General features: G+C 46.0%; 1 protein-coding gene across 1 annotated transcript in view; it reads left to right on the forward strand.

Moving 5' to 3' along the window:
• The window catches only part of LOC126209996 (uncharacterized), a 133,703-nt gene that overhangs the window by 6,178 nt on the left and 110,787 nt on the right, over positions 1-16,738 (forward strand). The window contains exon 2 of the mRNA XM_049939104.1: positions 928-1,517. Within this exon, the coding sequence (XP_049795061.1) occupies positions 928-1,517 (590 nt within the window). The remainder of the gene's footprint in view (positions 1-927; positions 1,518-16,738) is intronic.

The raw sequence follows: 16,738 nt of genomic DNA on the forward strand, positions 1-16,738 counted from the left end.
GTAGGTGTCGGGACATTGGGGCGAACAGAAATAACCTCGTAGCCCGCTTTGATGCGTGATGGCAGCTGAACACTATCAAAAGTCAAGGAAAGTGTCTGGGTCGGTACAAGGTCATTGTTGACCTTTTTCATGACCCTATGGACAGCCGTCACGCCCTGCTCAGCGAGGAAAGATTGAATCTCCTCGTCAGTCAATCCGTCGAGGGATCTAGTATAGACCACACCACGAGACGAATTCAAAGTTCGGTGAGCCTCCACCCGGACAGGGAACGTGTACAGGAGTGTGGCTTGAAGCAGTTTCTGTGCCTGAAAGGCGCTCTCAGTTTCTAATAACAAGGTACCATTACGCAACCTGGTACACGACTTGACACATCCGGCTATGGCATCTATGCCCTTCTGGATAACGAAAGGGTTGACAGAGGAGAAATCCTTTCCGTCCTCAGATCGAGAAACGCCGAGGAACTGTGGGGCAGGCGGTATTACTTTTGTCACTGGTGGCTGGTCAAGTTTCCGTTTGTGGGCAGAAGTCGAGAGAGAAGAAGAGAAATCCATTGCAGAGGAATCCCCCATGATTGCCAGTGTCTCCGAGGGCGCGCTCCTTCCTTATGGGGACACTCTCAAAGGGCACTCCCACCTTAGGTGAATGTTTACACCTCAGGTCACACCTCCCGAGAAACAGACGGAGGGCCCAATCGGCATGGTCAGAAGATATCAGCTCAGGCAATCACCCCTCCCCGGGCCTGGCCTTTACCAGGGGGTACGTGCGTGCCTTACTTGTCTACCCAGGGCGGGGAATTACGTGTTACCCCGTCACCGGCTACGCGTGCGAACGCGTGGGTCGGCCTTCAGGCGCGCACAGGGAGGAAGGAAGAAGAGGAAAAGGAAGAGAGAGAGGACAGACTGTCTCAAACGCCGAGGCGGAGACCAGAGAAGGCAAGGAGGAGGCAAGGAGGAGGAGGCAAGGAGGAGGAGGCAAGGAGGAGGAGGCAAGGAGGAGGAGGCAAGGAGGAGGAGGCAAGGAGGAGGAGGCAAGGAGGAGGAGGCAAGGAGGAGGAGGCAAGGAGGAGGAGGCAAGGAGGAGGAGGCAAGGAGGAGGAGGCAAGGAGGAGGAGGCAAGGAGGAGGAGGCAAGGAGGAGGAGGCAAGGAGGAGGAGGCAAGGAGGAGGAGGCAAGGAGGAGGAGGCAAGGAGGAGGAGGCAAGGAGGAGGAGGCAAGGAGGAGGAGGCAAGGAGGAGGAGGCAAGGAGGAGGAGGCAAGGAGGAGGAGGCAAGGAGGAGGAGGCAAGGAGGAGGAGGCAAGGAGGAGGAGGCAAGGAGGAGGAGGCAAGGAGGAGGAGGCAAGGAGAAGGAGGCAAGGAGAAGGAGGCAAGGAGAAGGAGGCAAGGAGAAGGAGGCAAGGAGAAGGAGGCAAGGAGAAGGAGGCAAGGAGAAGGAGGCAAGGAGGAGGAGGCAAGGAGGAGGAGGCAAGGAGAAGGAGGCAAGGAGAAGGAGGCAAGGAGAAGGAGGCAAGGAGAAGGAGGCAAGGAGAAGGAGGCAAGGAGAAGGAGGCAAGGGAAAGAGTAAGGAAGACAGTCAGATGGAGAAGAACAAAGAAAGGAACCAACCAAAGGAAGGAAGAAACGGGAAGTGAAAAACCAAAAAGACCACAAATATAGGTCGTGGAACTGTCCGTATCCGGACGCAGGCGCTAACTACCCCCTTGAGGGGGATGGACTCCTTTTAGTCGCCTCTTACAACAGGCAGGAATACCTCGGGCCTATTCTAACCCCCGGACCCGCAGGGGGGACTTGATGGTATGGCGTCGCTGTGGGAAAACTTCAAAACTAACAGATTACTGCATAAAAACATGTAGAACAAAGCTTAGAGCTATAAACAGAGACATGCTGCCATCAAAAACTACCACAGTCAAACTTTATTGAAAGACTTGCCACAAAACCAATGTTAATTCTGTTCATACATGAACACTGTTAGTAGCACCAACATTAGTATCCAGAAACTTATGCATGAAAGGAATGGGAAATGGGTAGTAAACCAAACAAAACTCCAGAACTCAGTGGAATCCTTGTAAGATTTGGTACAAAATTCACAAGTGAATAAGCTCCTGTTTTAGTTGTTATATACTGTAGATCCCTTGAACAAAAAACATGTAATCAGCTAGTGAAAGAAAGCACAGGTAAAATTTGTCTTGAGAAGGGTAGCATATGCGACCTACAAAACTTATATCCAATCTACTAATACCCATCTGTTGTAGAACACTGAGATATGTCATGTTTGAGTTCAAAGAGCATGAACTCAGCACCATCATTATATGGACACTGGTTGATGGGGATAACATCAATTTCTCCTTTTGTTACATTGTGTCCTGAAAACCAGGGACTATGGCAATTACGAGCAACTTAAATTGGAAATACCAAATAGATAATATTGTGGGGAAGGTTAAACAAAGATGCGCTTTGCTGGCAGAACACTTAGGACATGCAACACACCTACATTACACTTGTCCATCCTCTGCTAGAATATTGCCGAGCAGTATGGGAGCCTTACCATGTAGGATTGATTAAAGACATCAAAAAAACACGAAGAAGGGCAGCTCGTTTTGAGTTATCATGCAATAGTGATGACAGTGTCACCGATATGCTATGCGAGTTGGGGTGGCAGTCACTGAAACATGGGCGGTTTTCTTCATGGCGAGATCTGTTTACAAAATTTCAATTACCAACTTTCACTTCCGAATTGTGTAAATATTTTGTTGACACCCACCTACATAGGGAGAAACAATCATCATAATAAAATAAGAGAAATCAGAGCTCTAATGGAAAGATTAATATGTTCCTTTTTCCCACGCGCCATTCGAGAGTGGAATGGCAGAGAAGTAGTATGAAAATGGTTCGATGAACCTTCTGCCAGGCACTTAAGTGTGAATTACAGAGTAACCATGTAGATGTAAATGTAGATGTAGATGTAGATGCAGTGTATCTCTAGTTCTGAAAAGCATCTGACTCTCTACACCATGAATGTTTATTAATGAAAGTGTGACAGTGGGTGTTATTAAACAAAACTTGTTTCCGCATTGATGATATGTAGGTAGGAAAGAAGGAGCATGTTATGTAGAATGGAGAGTCACATCAACAGAATTATAAGGAACCTCAGGCTTTCCCCAGGGAAGTGTGTTGGGTCTGTTGCTGCTTGTGTTGTGTATGGATGACATGGAAGACATTAGAACTAGTAACCTGATGGTGCAGTTATCTATAAGTACTGTCTGGAGAAAGCTGCACAAATATCCAGAAATATCTTGGCAAGATTTCAGAGCATTGCAACAACAGGTAACTTGTAATGAAGGTCCAGAAATATAAAACAGTGTCCTGCACAAAACGAAATGTTGTATCCTATGACTGTGACATTCACTACAGAAAACAGCCTTCAGTTTACTCAGACAAAATATCTGAGTGTAGCAGTTCATTGGGGGTATCAAGTGGAATGGGCATTAGGCTTAATAATAAGTAAGGCACATGGTACATGTCACTTCATTGAGTGGGTACTAGGAAAATGGAGTCCATCTGCAAAAGAGACACTGTACGATTGATGAGTCCATATCAAGTCCGAATACTGCTCATTTGTGTGGGACTCTTACCAAATAGGATTAACATGGGATATGGAATGTATACAAAGATAATAGCAGGTATTTTTTCAGGTTAGTTTGACTTACTGGATAGCGTCACACAAATTGCTAGATTCACCCCATAACTACCTAATTATGAAGTTTTCAGGTCCAGAATTAAGTGAAGAATATGGGGATATTCCTGATCCCTCTATGTACCACACCAGTAGGGATTGCAAAAGCAAGATTAGTTTAATTAAACTCCAGAGCCATTTAAGTAGTCAGTCTACCTAAACTTCAGATATGATTTGAATGGCAAGAAAACTTAATATATTACAGTGCTAAGTATCCTGTGCCATGCACTTAACAGCAGTTTGAAGATTATATAAAACTGCAAACAGAAGTTTCTATTTTGGTTGCCTTTTTTCTTTTAGGATGTAGTCCCCACTGAAAGTGCCATATACAATACCAATTTCACTGACTATGTATTATAATGCCTGAATGAGAAATTCATTTGCACTATTTTTATTTTTATTGTTATCTGGATGAGGCATGAATTATTTCCCGAAGAATGGAAAATCTAGTAGTAGCTGACCTCATGGAAGATGAGTTTGGATTCTGGAGAACTGTAGGGACACATGAGGCAATACTGACCCTATGACTTACCTGAGAAGATGGATTAAGAAAAGGCAAATCTATGTTCATAGCATTTATAACCTAAGACAAAGCTTTCGACAATATTGCCTGGGAAACTCTCGTTGGAATTCCAACATCAGGGGTAAAGTACAAGGAGTGAAAAGCTATAGTCAAGGAGCATGAAAGACAAGGAGTAGTTGAGAAGGAATGAGGCAGAATCTTAGCCAATCTCTGATGTTATACAGTGTGTATATTGAATGACCAGTAAAGGAAATCAAAGAAATATTTGGAGTATGAATTAAGGTTCAAGGAGAGTAAATCTGAGGTTTGCCAATGACATTATAATTGGGTCAGACAGCAAAGAACTTGGGAGAGCAGCTGAACAGAATGGACACTGTCTTGAAAGGAAGATATGAGATGAACACAACAAAAGCAAAACAAGGACAATGGGATGTAGTGTATTTACTCTAATCGAAGCTGCACCTTTTTTCTGGTTTTTGTAATCCTAAACACCAGCTGCGGCTTAGAATTGAGTGCAAAGTAAGCAGAGATTCGGAAAAATATTGGTAGGTACCGCTACAACTAACTTCTGAATCGAATATACGTAGCACTACTCAGGCACGCTTTGCAGGCACAAATTTCTGCGTCAGTAAATAAATTTTAAAAAAATTTTAAAAATAAAACGGTGGAAGACGAGCTTTTTTCTCCACCCCGAGTTGCGACCACTGCATTTTCATACATTATCCAATGAAATAGATACAAATTCTGTATTGTTCATCTTTGAATGTAGCAGCATTTCAATGTACTACGAAAATCCGACTGGCAAGACTGTTTGGGATGTTTGTCAATATGGCTAACTCTTATGTTCTGAATTTTTTCCTACCTGTGAGAAGAGATGGTTGCTAATACGAACTTCCGTGAATTGTGAATCACATGCAGTATTCTCTTCACCATAAGAATAATACAAATATAAACATTTTGTCACATATTCTTTCATGTTTGCTGCTATCTCATTTAAATCCTGTCTGTCTAATAAACTACGAAACTAGAGTGAGACAACAGCAAACGTGAAAGTATATATATATCATGTCATGAAACTCTTATTCTTCTTATGCCTAATAGTGATACAGTTAGAAATGAAGCACAGCAATTGACTAGATTTTAAATCTAAGATGCCTCTAATTTCTGTGCAGAATGCAATGTACTAAAGGGGCATCTGCAAAGATTTTGAAACGGTGAAAAATTTTAGCTAAACTCTCGCTCAGAACGTCTTCTATCATACGCAGTCTATTATTTGGTTCTTGTTGATCATTATCAAAGAAGGCAGCAGTGTTAAGTAGCAACAAATAGCAGTCTCTTGCCATTGTTTCGCTAATGAGATGATTCCTCTCTCTCTCTTTCTTGTTTTTATTGTAAGCGGCTGTAGCATGCGCAATAGCAAGCCATGCCGCGAGCGGCGACAGGCCGTAAATACTCTTATCAGAAGCGACAAACAATGCATGACAAAGTACAGTAATGCATTTTCAGCTTAAAGTGAAGTAAACACATATAACGAAGAGAACGGCACTAATCAGATCAAAGAAAAATAAGCAATCAATTCAAACCAGACGAAGCATGTGAAAAAGGAAAGGTACCCATATAAATACGGACGGAATGCCTGACGCAAAGCAATGGCTACCTGGTAAAGCTTAACTGTTAAGCTTACAACTCGAACCAAACTACTATAGCTGTATCGTCATTCATTCGTCCTAAACTGTCTCATATTTCAATGGACCAACTTTGTTTCGATTTCGAGGTGCGGCTTAAAACTTTTCTCTCCCCTTGAATTTAGAGTCTCAAATATCAGGTGCGGCTTAGATTCGGGAAAACTTTTTTTCCTTGATTTCGAGTCTCATTTTTCAGGTGTGGCTTAGATTCGAGTGCAGCTTAGATTTGAGTAAATATGGTAGTTGAATTAAATCAGGTGATGCTAAGGGAATCAGATTAGAATATGAGGCACCTATAGTACTCCATGAGTTTTCCACTTTGATAGCAAAGTAACTAATGGTGGCCAAAGTAGAGAGGATACAAAATATATGAAATGTAGACTGGCAATGGCAAGAAGAGCATTTCAGAGAAATTTGTTAACATTGAACATAGCTTAAAGTGTGAGGAAGTCTTTCCTGGAACTATTTGTCTGGAGTGCAGCCATGTATGGAAGTGAAACATTGACCATCAACAGTTGGGAAAAAAAGGGAATAGAAGCTTATGAAATGTGGTCCTACAGAAAATGTTGAAGACTAGGTGGGTGGATGATGTAACTAATAAGGTGGTACTGAACATATTTGGGGAGACAAATTTGGGGCTCAACTGGACCAAAAGAAGGGATGAGTTGATAGGACACATTTGGGGTCATCAAGGTGTCTCCAGTATGGTGGGGAGGGAAGCAGGGGGGAGGGGACTGGTAATAATCTGGGAAGGGAACCAAGAATCAAGTGATGAACACAAGCAAATTCAGAAGGGTGTAGGTTGTATTAACACCGAGAGCTGTAACAAACCAGTCTTCGGACTCAAGACAAGAACAATAAGAACAGGAAGAAGAACAATGAAAACAACAACAACAACAACATGAGGAACTGAGATGCTTTTGAGGTACAATGAGTAAGTGGTCCACTTCTTACTTAACCAAAAGGACGCAAAGTACTGTGTCAGATAGAAGATTCATCATGAAAGCATCTTGAGTGGAGAGGGGACAAATTGCTACTGTTGTCCTGTAGGATTCAACTGCAGAACCACTCCTGTTCTTGTTTCATGTAACTAATCTTCCACTTTACACTGGTAAAGCAGAAAGAGTACTGTTTTTGTATGATGCAAAAGTCATAATCCAAGCTACAACACCATGCCCCATAAATGAAATGTTAAAAGGTATCACTAACTGATTTTTAGTAAAAGTATATCACATAGCTTTTAAAAGGTACAATTCATTCAGTTATGTACAAGTTAAGAACATCATAGCAATCAAGAATATGGGACATCAGGCAAGATAACCTGCACAACCAGCTGTTGAAAATTCCTCAGTGCCCTTTTAATTTTAACTGGAAATCACATGTTATAGATGTTCAGTAACCCTCAGTTTCAGAAACTTTGCTCTCTGCATCATTTCAAACTTTTGCGAAGTAAGCTAATTTTGTGAAGCTTTCATCACCTACTTCCATTCATTGGTGTCAAATGAAATAATTTTTTGGGTCAGTTCTATGCAATACACAATGTATTTCACAGACATGTGTAGTAAGAATATTATCCGATTTATTTACCTCTGTAGACAAGAAAGCTAATGCACATCTCTGTAGGAGCTCAATGCTAAGGTTTGCTGGTTTGAATCCTGGTGGTGGAGAAGAACTTCAATGTTAGTATTTAGCCAGCAAGGAGAGAAGAGGTGGAGGCATGAAGGTCTTGCAGACTTATTTGTGTGAGAGTCCTGCATTAAATTCCAAACACTACCACCATCACCTTGAACCAACACAAGCATGACAAGCTCTCACAAAAGTTATCCACAGAACATGTAAAAAATGGAACCAAACCAAACTTTGTGACACTTTCTCCTCACAGCACAGTCCACTCAGTCTGAGATCTGAGTGAGATGCCCCATTTTCCTCAACCTTCACTAACCAATATTTCCTACTCCAAGGCAGAATAAATAAAGGTTCTTTTCTTCTTTTTCTTTTTGCCAAGTATGGCACTATTATCAGTTTTAGTACTGCATTATGTTGTCAGAAAAGTGCACATTGGATGAGGTAACAGTAGAAACTGAACCCTAATATGTCAGCTGCCATAGGTACATTAGTACAGATTTGTTAGGGAGCAGTATCTGACACCAGCACAGAAGAGGCAGTCATGACATTTTAATCACTACCTTGAAAAAATAAAATTACATAATAACTGTTTGATTGTTTCCAGGCAAATCTCTGCAGGCCTGATAAATTGTGTAGCATTTTTTGCATTTAAAGGAGGATAATGTTGCTACAACCCGAAATTTAGTGGAAGTATATGACATTGTGTCATCACAGGATGCAATTATCAGATGCCACAGACACTTTCTGAGTTTTTTTGTTTAAAAACTTTACAATCTGGATGACATCTGAAGTTCACGGAGGCTTTTTGCAGATGATGCTGTGGTTTATCGAGACATTGTAACACTGGAAAATTTTACTGAAATGCAGGAGGATCTGCATCGAATTGACGCATGGTGCAGGGAATGGCAATTAAATCTCAATGTAGACAAGTGTAATGTGCTGCGAATACATAGAAAGAAAGAACCCTTATCATTTAGCTACAAAATAGCAGGTCAGCAACTGGAAGCAGTTAATTCCATAAATTATCTGGGAGTACACATTAGGAGTGATTTAAAATGGAATGAGCATATAAAGTTGATCGTCGGTAAAGCAGATGCCAGACTGAGACTCATTGGAAGAATCCTAAGGAAATGCAATCCGAAAACAAAGGAAGTAGGTTGCAATACGCTTGTTTGTCCACTGCTTGAATACTGCTCAGCAGTGTGTGATCCGTACCAGATAGGGTTGATAGAAGAGATAGAGAAGATCCAACTGAGAGCAGCGCGCTTCGTTACAGGATCATTTAGTAATCGCGAAAGCGTTACGGAGATGATAGATAAACTCCAGTGGAAGACTCTGCAGGAGAGATGCTCAGTAGCTCGGTACGGGCTTTTGTTGAAGTTTCGAGAACATACCTTCACCAAGGAGTCAAGCAGTATATTGCTCCCTCCTACGTATATCTCGCGAAGAGACCATGAGGGTAAGATCAGAGAGATTAGAGCCCACACAGAAGCATACCGACAATCCTCCTTTCCACGAACAATACGAGACTGGAATAGAAGGGAGAACCGATAGAGGTACTCAGGGTACCCTCCGCCACACACCGTCAGGTGGCTTGCAGAGTATGGATGTGGATGTAGATGTAGACCATAGCCTTGACAAACCATGTTGAGAAATGAAACTGCTTAAGCTGTGAAACCCTTTTATTCTTAGACACTATCAGTTTCAGAACACTTCCAGCTGCATCTTCAGTGAAAAAACAACCATGTAGAAAATAAATATTTCCAAATATAAGGTGAAACTACAATGAAACATGTACTCACTGGAGTTAAATGATTTATACAACTATTATAGGAAGATCCAGCACTCACTGTCAATCCCATAAAATATGTTATCCCCAGAGATGTGTATGTTCTAGAAGTATTAAGACTGTGTTTTCATCCTTCCTCATTTGTTTTATGTAAGCATTCTCCACCCTGAGGAGGAATTTGCACAATGCCCTGATGAATAGGAAGGAGACTTAAGAGGCAGTTGCCAAATGTTACTGTGTAAATCAGAAAACACTATTGTATGCTACCTAGGTGACAGTCTACTGGCTAAAGACTTTTGACCACTATAATACCAGTATGTCAAGGAATCTGTACTGCCAGATATGGAGTCCCATTAAAACCTACAATAAAAATTGATTCTATAAGAAACAGGTGTAATCCATGACCTGAAAGGTTGGCTAGCAACAAATAACTTTCACACAGTATGAAAATGACAATGATCTAATTACATAGATATAAATCTACTAATCAAGTGGTGGCAGAAAATGCACATAAAAGAAAGTTGTAATTAGGCAAGCTTTTGAAGCCAGTAGCTCCTCCTTCAGGCAGAACAGTTGAAGGGGAAGGAAGATGGCTTAAGGGAAAGGACTAGAGAGGTCTAGAAAGTTGGTTGGTTGGTTTGAGGATTAAAGGGACCTAACTGCAGAGGACATCAGTCCCTTGTTTCATAAACACACAGAGCACAGGGAAACCATCCATTAGTCATTCGAAGCACAAGATAAAAATTCCAGGGGAAGAAAATCCCCAAGGTCAATAATAAAGAAACATGGAAAACGGAGCATAGCAACAAAAACAACACAGAGAAGAAAGGCAGAAGGAAGTAAAACTGTACAGCAGAGGAATGAGGCTGGCTGATCACGAAAATAATAGGATGAGCCAGCCACACTGCAACACGTTAAAACCCCCAGACTGAAAGTTTAGGGTGGAGTCAGATGACAACACAAAACTAAGTAAAATATACAGCTCAAAAGAGGGTGATGCAGTAAAATTAGAGGGACCTATAAAAGCCACTTGCTCGAATAAAACTTAAAACACGATCTGCCATAGAGACATTGTCACCTAAAAGAGATGATAAAGCACCCTGGAGATTAAAAGTTCGCCTGAGAGCGGTTAAAAGAGGACAGTCCAACAATATATGGACCACCGTCATATTCACATCACAACGACAATGAGGGGGGTCCTCTCGACGCAGCAGATGACCATGCGTCAGCCAAGAGTGGCCAATGCGGAGCCTACACAGAACAACAGAATCCCTGTGAGAGGCCCACATGGAGGAACCCCACACAGTCGTGGTCTCCTTTACCTGCTGCAGCTTGTTGGGTGCAGACAGAGTGCGCCATTCGTCTCCCCACAACGCAAAGACCCGACGGTGCAAAACCGTTCGGAGATCAGTTGACGGGAGGCCGATCTCCAACGGCAGTTTGCGGGTAGCCTCTTTGGCTAACTTGTCGGCGAGTACGTTTCCCGCGATCCCAACGTGTCCCAGGGTCCATATGAACATCACTGAACGACCACGCTGTTCAAGAGTGTGAATGGACCCCTGGATGGCACCAACAATGGGATGGCGTGGGTAGCACTGGTCAAGAGCCTGCAGACCACTGAGCGAGTCACTGCAAATGACAAAAGGCTCTCCAGTGCTGGTACGAACATGCTCAAGGGCACGAAAAATGGCTGTCACTTCTGCGGTGTAAACACTGCAGCCTTCCGGCAAGGAGCGCTGGTCGACATAGTCCGCATGAGCGTAAGCGTACCCCACACGGCCATCAACCATCGAGCCATAGGTATAGATAACCTCTGAGGCATGGTATGCACCTATGAGAGCGAGGAATTGGCAGCGCAAGACTGCAGGAGGAACTGAATCTTTTGGCCATCGGAAAAGTTCCAGCAGAAGCTGCGGCCGACGAATACACCAAGGTGGTGTATGTGGGCGGACCTGGAAAGCAGATGGAAGAGGCAAACACTCGAGTTCATTAAGGAGCCACCAAACACGGATCCCAATCGTATGGCCTGATCATGGCCGCCTGTGTGGGGTATGGACTGCTGCATTAGCGAAAAGGAGACGATAGTTAGGGTGACGGGGCGAACAACGGACGTGGCCAGCATAGTTGGCTAACAGCTGTTGACGCCGAATACGAAGTGGAGGAACCCCAGCCTCAGCAAGGAGGCTATTAACAGGGCTGGTGGGGAATGCTCCTGTCGCCTGTCGAATCCCACAGTGGTGAACTGGGTCCAGCAGCCGCAACGCTGAGGGCGACGCTGAGCCATACGCCACACTCCCATAATCCAGTCGAGACAGCACGAGGGCATTGTAGAGCTGCAGCAGCGTATTACGATCTGCACTCCACGTTGTGTTGCTGAGACAGCGGAGGGCATTCAGATGCCACCAGCACTGACGCTTGAGCTGACGAATATGTGGAAGCCAAGTAAGCTGGGCATCGAACAGCAATCCCAGAAAACGTAAGTGTCAACAACCCTGAGCATGGCATCCTGAAGATAGAGCTCAGGGTGGGGATGGACAGTGCGACGCCAACAAAAGTGCATAACACAAGTCTTCGCAGGAGAAAATTGAAACCCATGGGCTAGGGCCCACGCCTGCGCCTTGCGTATGGCTCCCTGCAACCGATGTTCTGCAACACTAATGGTGGACGAGCTGAAAAAGATGCAGAAATCGTCAGCATATAACGTGGGTGAGACAGACGACCCTACTGCTGCTGCAAGGCCATTAATGGCCACAAGGAAAAGGGGCACGCTCAATACAGAGCCCTGTGGAATGCCGTTCTCCTGGATATGAAGTGAACTATGGGATGTGCCAATTAAAACGCGGAATGTCCTAATAGATAAAAAATTCTGAATAAAAATGGGGAGAGAGCCCCGGAGACCCCACCCGTGCAACGTGGCGAGAATATGGTGCCGCCACGTCGTGTCATATGCTCTGGAGAGATCGAAAAAGACTGAGACTAGGTGTTGGCGCCTGGAAAAAGCAGTGCAGATTGCAGACTCAAGAAAGACCAAAGTATCGGCGGTGGAACGGCCCTGACGGAAGCCGCTCTGGCATGGAGCCAGAAGACCCCGAGACTCGAGCAGCCAACACAACTGTCGACTCACCATGCGTTCCAATAGCTTGCACAGAGTATTTGCCAAGCTGATGGGCTGATAGCTATCCACATTAAGCGGGTCCTTACCAGGCTTCAGCACCGGAATGACGGTACTCTCCCGCCACTGCAACGGAAAGACACCATCGCCCCATATGCGGTTGAAGATGGCAAGAACACACCGCTGATTGTCCGGGGACAGGTGTTTGAGCATCTGATTGTGGATGCCATCTGGCCCAGAGGCTGTATCGGGGCACTGTGCCAGGGTGCTCTGGAGTTCCCACAAACTGAATGGGACATTATACGCCTCAGGGTGGCGAGAAGCAAAAGAAAGCAGTGTGCCTTCCTTCCGGCGTTTGAGTGCACGAAATGCAGGCGGGTAATTCCCCGACACAGAGGCCCGAACATAGTGCTGTGCGAAATGCTCGGCGATTGCATCAGCATCGGTGGATATCGCCCCGTTGAGGGTAAGCCCTGCTACACCTGTAGAGTGCTGCAATCCAAAGATGCGCCGAATCTTCATCCACAACTGGGAGGGTGAAGTACGGGAGCCAATAGTGGAAACGTACCTCTCCCAGCACTCCTGTTTCCGCCTTTTGATGAGCCGCCGTGCCTGAGCACGGAGACGTTTGAAAAAAATGAGGTTCTCCAAAGACGGGTGCCCCTTATGTCGCTGAAGAGCCCACTAACGTTCTTTAATGGCTTCAGCGACCTCTGGAGACCACCAAGGCACTGACTTTCGCCGGGGTCACCCTAACGAACGAGGAATGGTACGTTCCGCAGTGGAAACAATCGCTGCAGTCAGTGTCTCAACCGCCACATCGATGGTACCGTGGGGGAGAGAGTCAACAGTGGCAGCAGAGGAGAACGTTTCCCAGTTTGCCTTGCTAAATGCCCATCTAGGCAAGTGTTCATGGGAGCGACGCTGGGGTAGTGAAAGGAAGATTGGAAAATGGTCACTACCACACAAGTCGTCATGTGGACTGATGGTACAAGCCCTGTGCTGCAAAGCGACAGATCTATGGCCGAGAACGTGCCATGCGCCACACTGAAATGTGTGGCGGCGCCAGTGTTTAAAAGGCAGAGGTCGAGTTGGGAGATGAGATTCTCGACATCTCTGCCTCGGCCAGTAATCTTCGTTCCACCCCACAGGGGATTGTGGGCGTTAAAATCCCCCAGGAGAAGAAAAGGCGTGGGAAGTTGGGTGACAAGTGCAGCCAATTCGGTCAGGGAGACTGTACCACCTGGAGGGAGATAGACACTGCAGACGGTTATGTCCTGGGTAGTCCTTACGCGGACAGCCACAGCTTCCAATGATGTTTGAAGGGGCACAGGAGCACTATATACAGAGGTAAGGACATACACGCAGTCTCCACCTGACACACAATTGTAAGTGCTACGGTTGCAGTAATAACCCCTGTATCCACGAAGGACAGGGGTCCGCATTGCCGGGAACCAGGTTTCCTGGAGGGCAATGCAGAAAGCAGGTGTTATGCTTAGAAGCTGACGTAACTCAGGTAGATGGCTAAAATAACCGCCACAATTCCACTGGAGGATTGTACAAAGCGTGTCCTGTAGGGGTATGCAGGCACTGAAAAATCAAATTACTTCGCAGGGTCACATGCTGCCATCGACAGAGACGGACGTCGCTACATCCATCGTTTCTGAGGAGACGGTGAGATCTAGGTCATCAGGGGATGCAAAGAGCTCGAACTCATCCTCAGAGGCTGAGCTGACAGGAAGCAGTGGCGCTGGAACAACTGGGTCCTTAGGCTTCTTAGAGAGCTTCCTCTTCTCTCTCTTGTCTTTTGGAGGAGGGTTTACATGCTGGGAGTGCTTTCCTGACGCATTATCAGGAACAGACGAAGAGCGTGAAGCCCTTCGACCAGCAGCTGGTGGCTTCTTCAGCCACTGGCTAGTGTCTTGTGAGACACTGGGGAAGTCCTTGGAAGGGACTCCCCCAAGGGATCCCTTCTGAACAAGTGAGGCTGGAGGAGGCCCGTGCGTCCCCAGCTGAGAAGCCAGAGAGGGCTGTCGCCTCTCCGGCTGAGAAGCCAGATAGGTCTGTCGCCTCTCCGGCTGAGAGGTGGGGACTGACGTCCCCAGTTGTTCGGGGCGCACTGCTCCCAAACTGGGTGTGTTGGGAGCAATGGAAGAGAGAGTGGCCCCCACCTGTGGTGGGGCAGGCGTAACGTGACTGTTCGGTGGACCAACTGTGAGAGGAATCTTTGCAGGAACTGGTGGCGGCAGTGTTACAGCAGCATAACTCCTCACCATAGGTGTGGGGTTGAGCCGTTCTAATTTCTTCCTCGCCTCTTGGTAAGTTAAACGGTCCAGGGTCTTAATTTCTTGTATCTTCCGCTCTCGTTGGTAGACTGCACAGTCTGGTGAGCAGGGAGAATGATGCTCCCCACAGTTAACGCAGATGGGAGGCGGAGCACACGGAGCATTGGGATGAGAAGGTCGTCCACAATCTCGACACGTGGGGCTGGCAGTGCATCTGGAGGACATGTGTCCGAATTTCCAGCACTGGAAGCATCGCATAGGGGGGCGGGACATAGGGCTTGACATCAGACCGGTAGATCATGACCTTGACCTTCTCAGGCAAGCAGTCGCCCTCAAAGGCCAGGATGAAAGCACCGGTAGCGATCCTATTATCCTTGGGTCCCCTAAAGACACAACGAACGAAGTGTACACCTCGTCGTGCCAGGTTCTCCCGTAGCTCGTCATCAGACTGTAGCAGAAGATCTTTATGAAAGATAATCCCCTGGACCAAATTTAGTGACTTATGGGGAGTGACGGTGACGGGTATGTCACCAAGCTTCGCACAGGCGAGTAACGCCCTGACTGTGCAGAGGAAGCTGCTTGTATCAAAATGGCCTCGCTCCGCATTTTGGAAAGAGAAGCCACTTCCCCAAACTTATCTTCAAGATGGGTCACAAAGAACAGAGGCTTCGTCCCCAAAAATGAATCCCCATCAGTTCTGCTGCGCACAAGGTATCACGGTGAATATGGCTCCTGTCTGTCCGCAGCCCTGCGTCCCTCCCAGGGCGTGGTTAGGGAAGGGAATGATTTGGGGTCATATACCACAGCGTTAAAGTCGACTTTACCACGCTTAGAGACGTTGGTGGTCGTGCGACCACCGGATTGAGACTTTACCTGCTTCATTGCGGGGTATCCGCCCCGATGCCACCCACTCCGACCAGGGGCTCTCCCAATGGGCGCCACCCAGCCACAGCAAAGACCACCTGGCAGGATGGCCGTTGCTGGGAGTCCTGATACCCCAGACAGACGGGCATCTACTCCTTGGCTTACGTGGGGAGGTGTCAGCTCAGGCATCGGCAGTACGATCCCTGTGTTGTCAGGGGGCTACAACCTAGAGGGTACATGAAAACCCCACCACAATGGGCTGGCTACCGTGCTGGATTTTGGGTGCCATGGGTAGTCCATAGTGATCGTGGGTGCAGATGGTGACGCACTAAGGGCGTAACTTACACTATCCATCAGCTGTGTAAGCCCAAAATGAGGGATGGAGGGTGCAGTTATGACGCCAAGACGATAATGAGTGCCAAGGTCTTAGAGCACAGAGGACGCATGGTGCACCACGTAAGGTGTCCTTCCCCAAAAGGCTCGTACTTCTGTTGAATATGGAAAAAAGGAGGTCAAACCCCAATAGGGACCATCACATTAAAGGCTGAAACAGTTGAGACTCCTTTTAGTCGCCTCTTATGACAGGCAGGAATACCGCGGGCCTATTCTAACCCCCGAACCCGCAGGGGAGGAGAGGTCTAGAAAAAAAGGTAGATTTTGGGAAGGTCAGCTGGAACTGTGGGTCAGGAGAGACTTACCACACAGGGTGAAAAGGAAAGACTGACTGCTGGGGACTGCATTGTATGAGATTTAAGAATTTTGGAGCTGAAAGGTGGAAGACTGGATAATATGCAAGATGCAGATTACTGATTAAACATCACACATGAGTTAATAAGAGTGAAAAGATAAGTGGATTGTATGTAACAGAGGTCAGATGGTGCAGTGAAAAATAGACAGGTAAGACAATGAAAGATGTAGAAAACTAAAACTGAGTGACAGAAGGAGAACTTACTGTGAATAAATGCCAAGACAGAAGAATTTAACGTAAATTAATGCCAGATGGGTGGTAAGAAGCAAGGACATGTTTTGGCACTAGTTTCCCCCTCCAGAAATTTGAGAAACTGTTGCTTGGGGGAAGATTCCGAACAGTACATGTGGTGAAACAGGCACCGAGGTCACAACTG

The sequence above is a fragment of the Schistocerca nitens genome, chromosome 10 (genome assembly GCF_023898315.1).
Source record: "Schistocerca nitens isolate TAMUIC-IGC-003100 chromosome 10, iqSchNite1.1, whole genome shotgun sequence".
Classification (NCBI taxonomy): Eukaryota; Metazoa; Arthropoda; class Insecta; order Orthoptera; family Acrididae; genus Schistocerca; species Schistocerca nitens.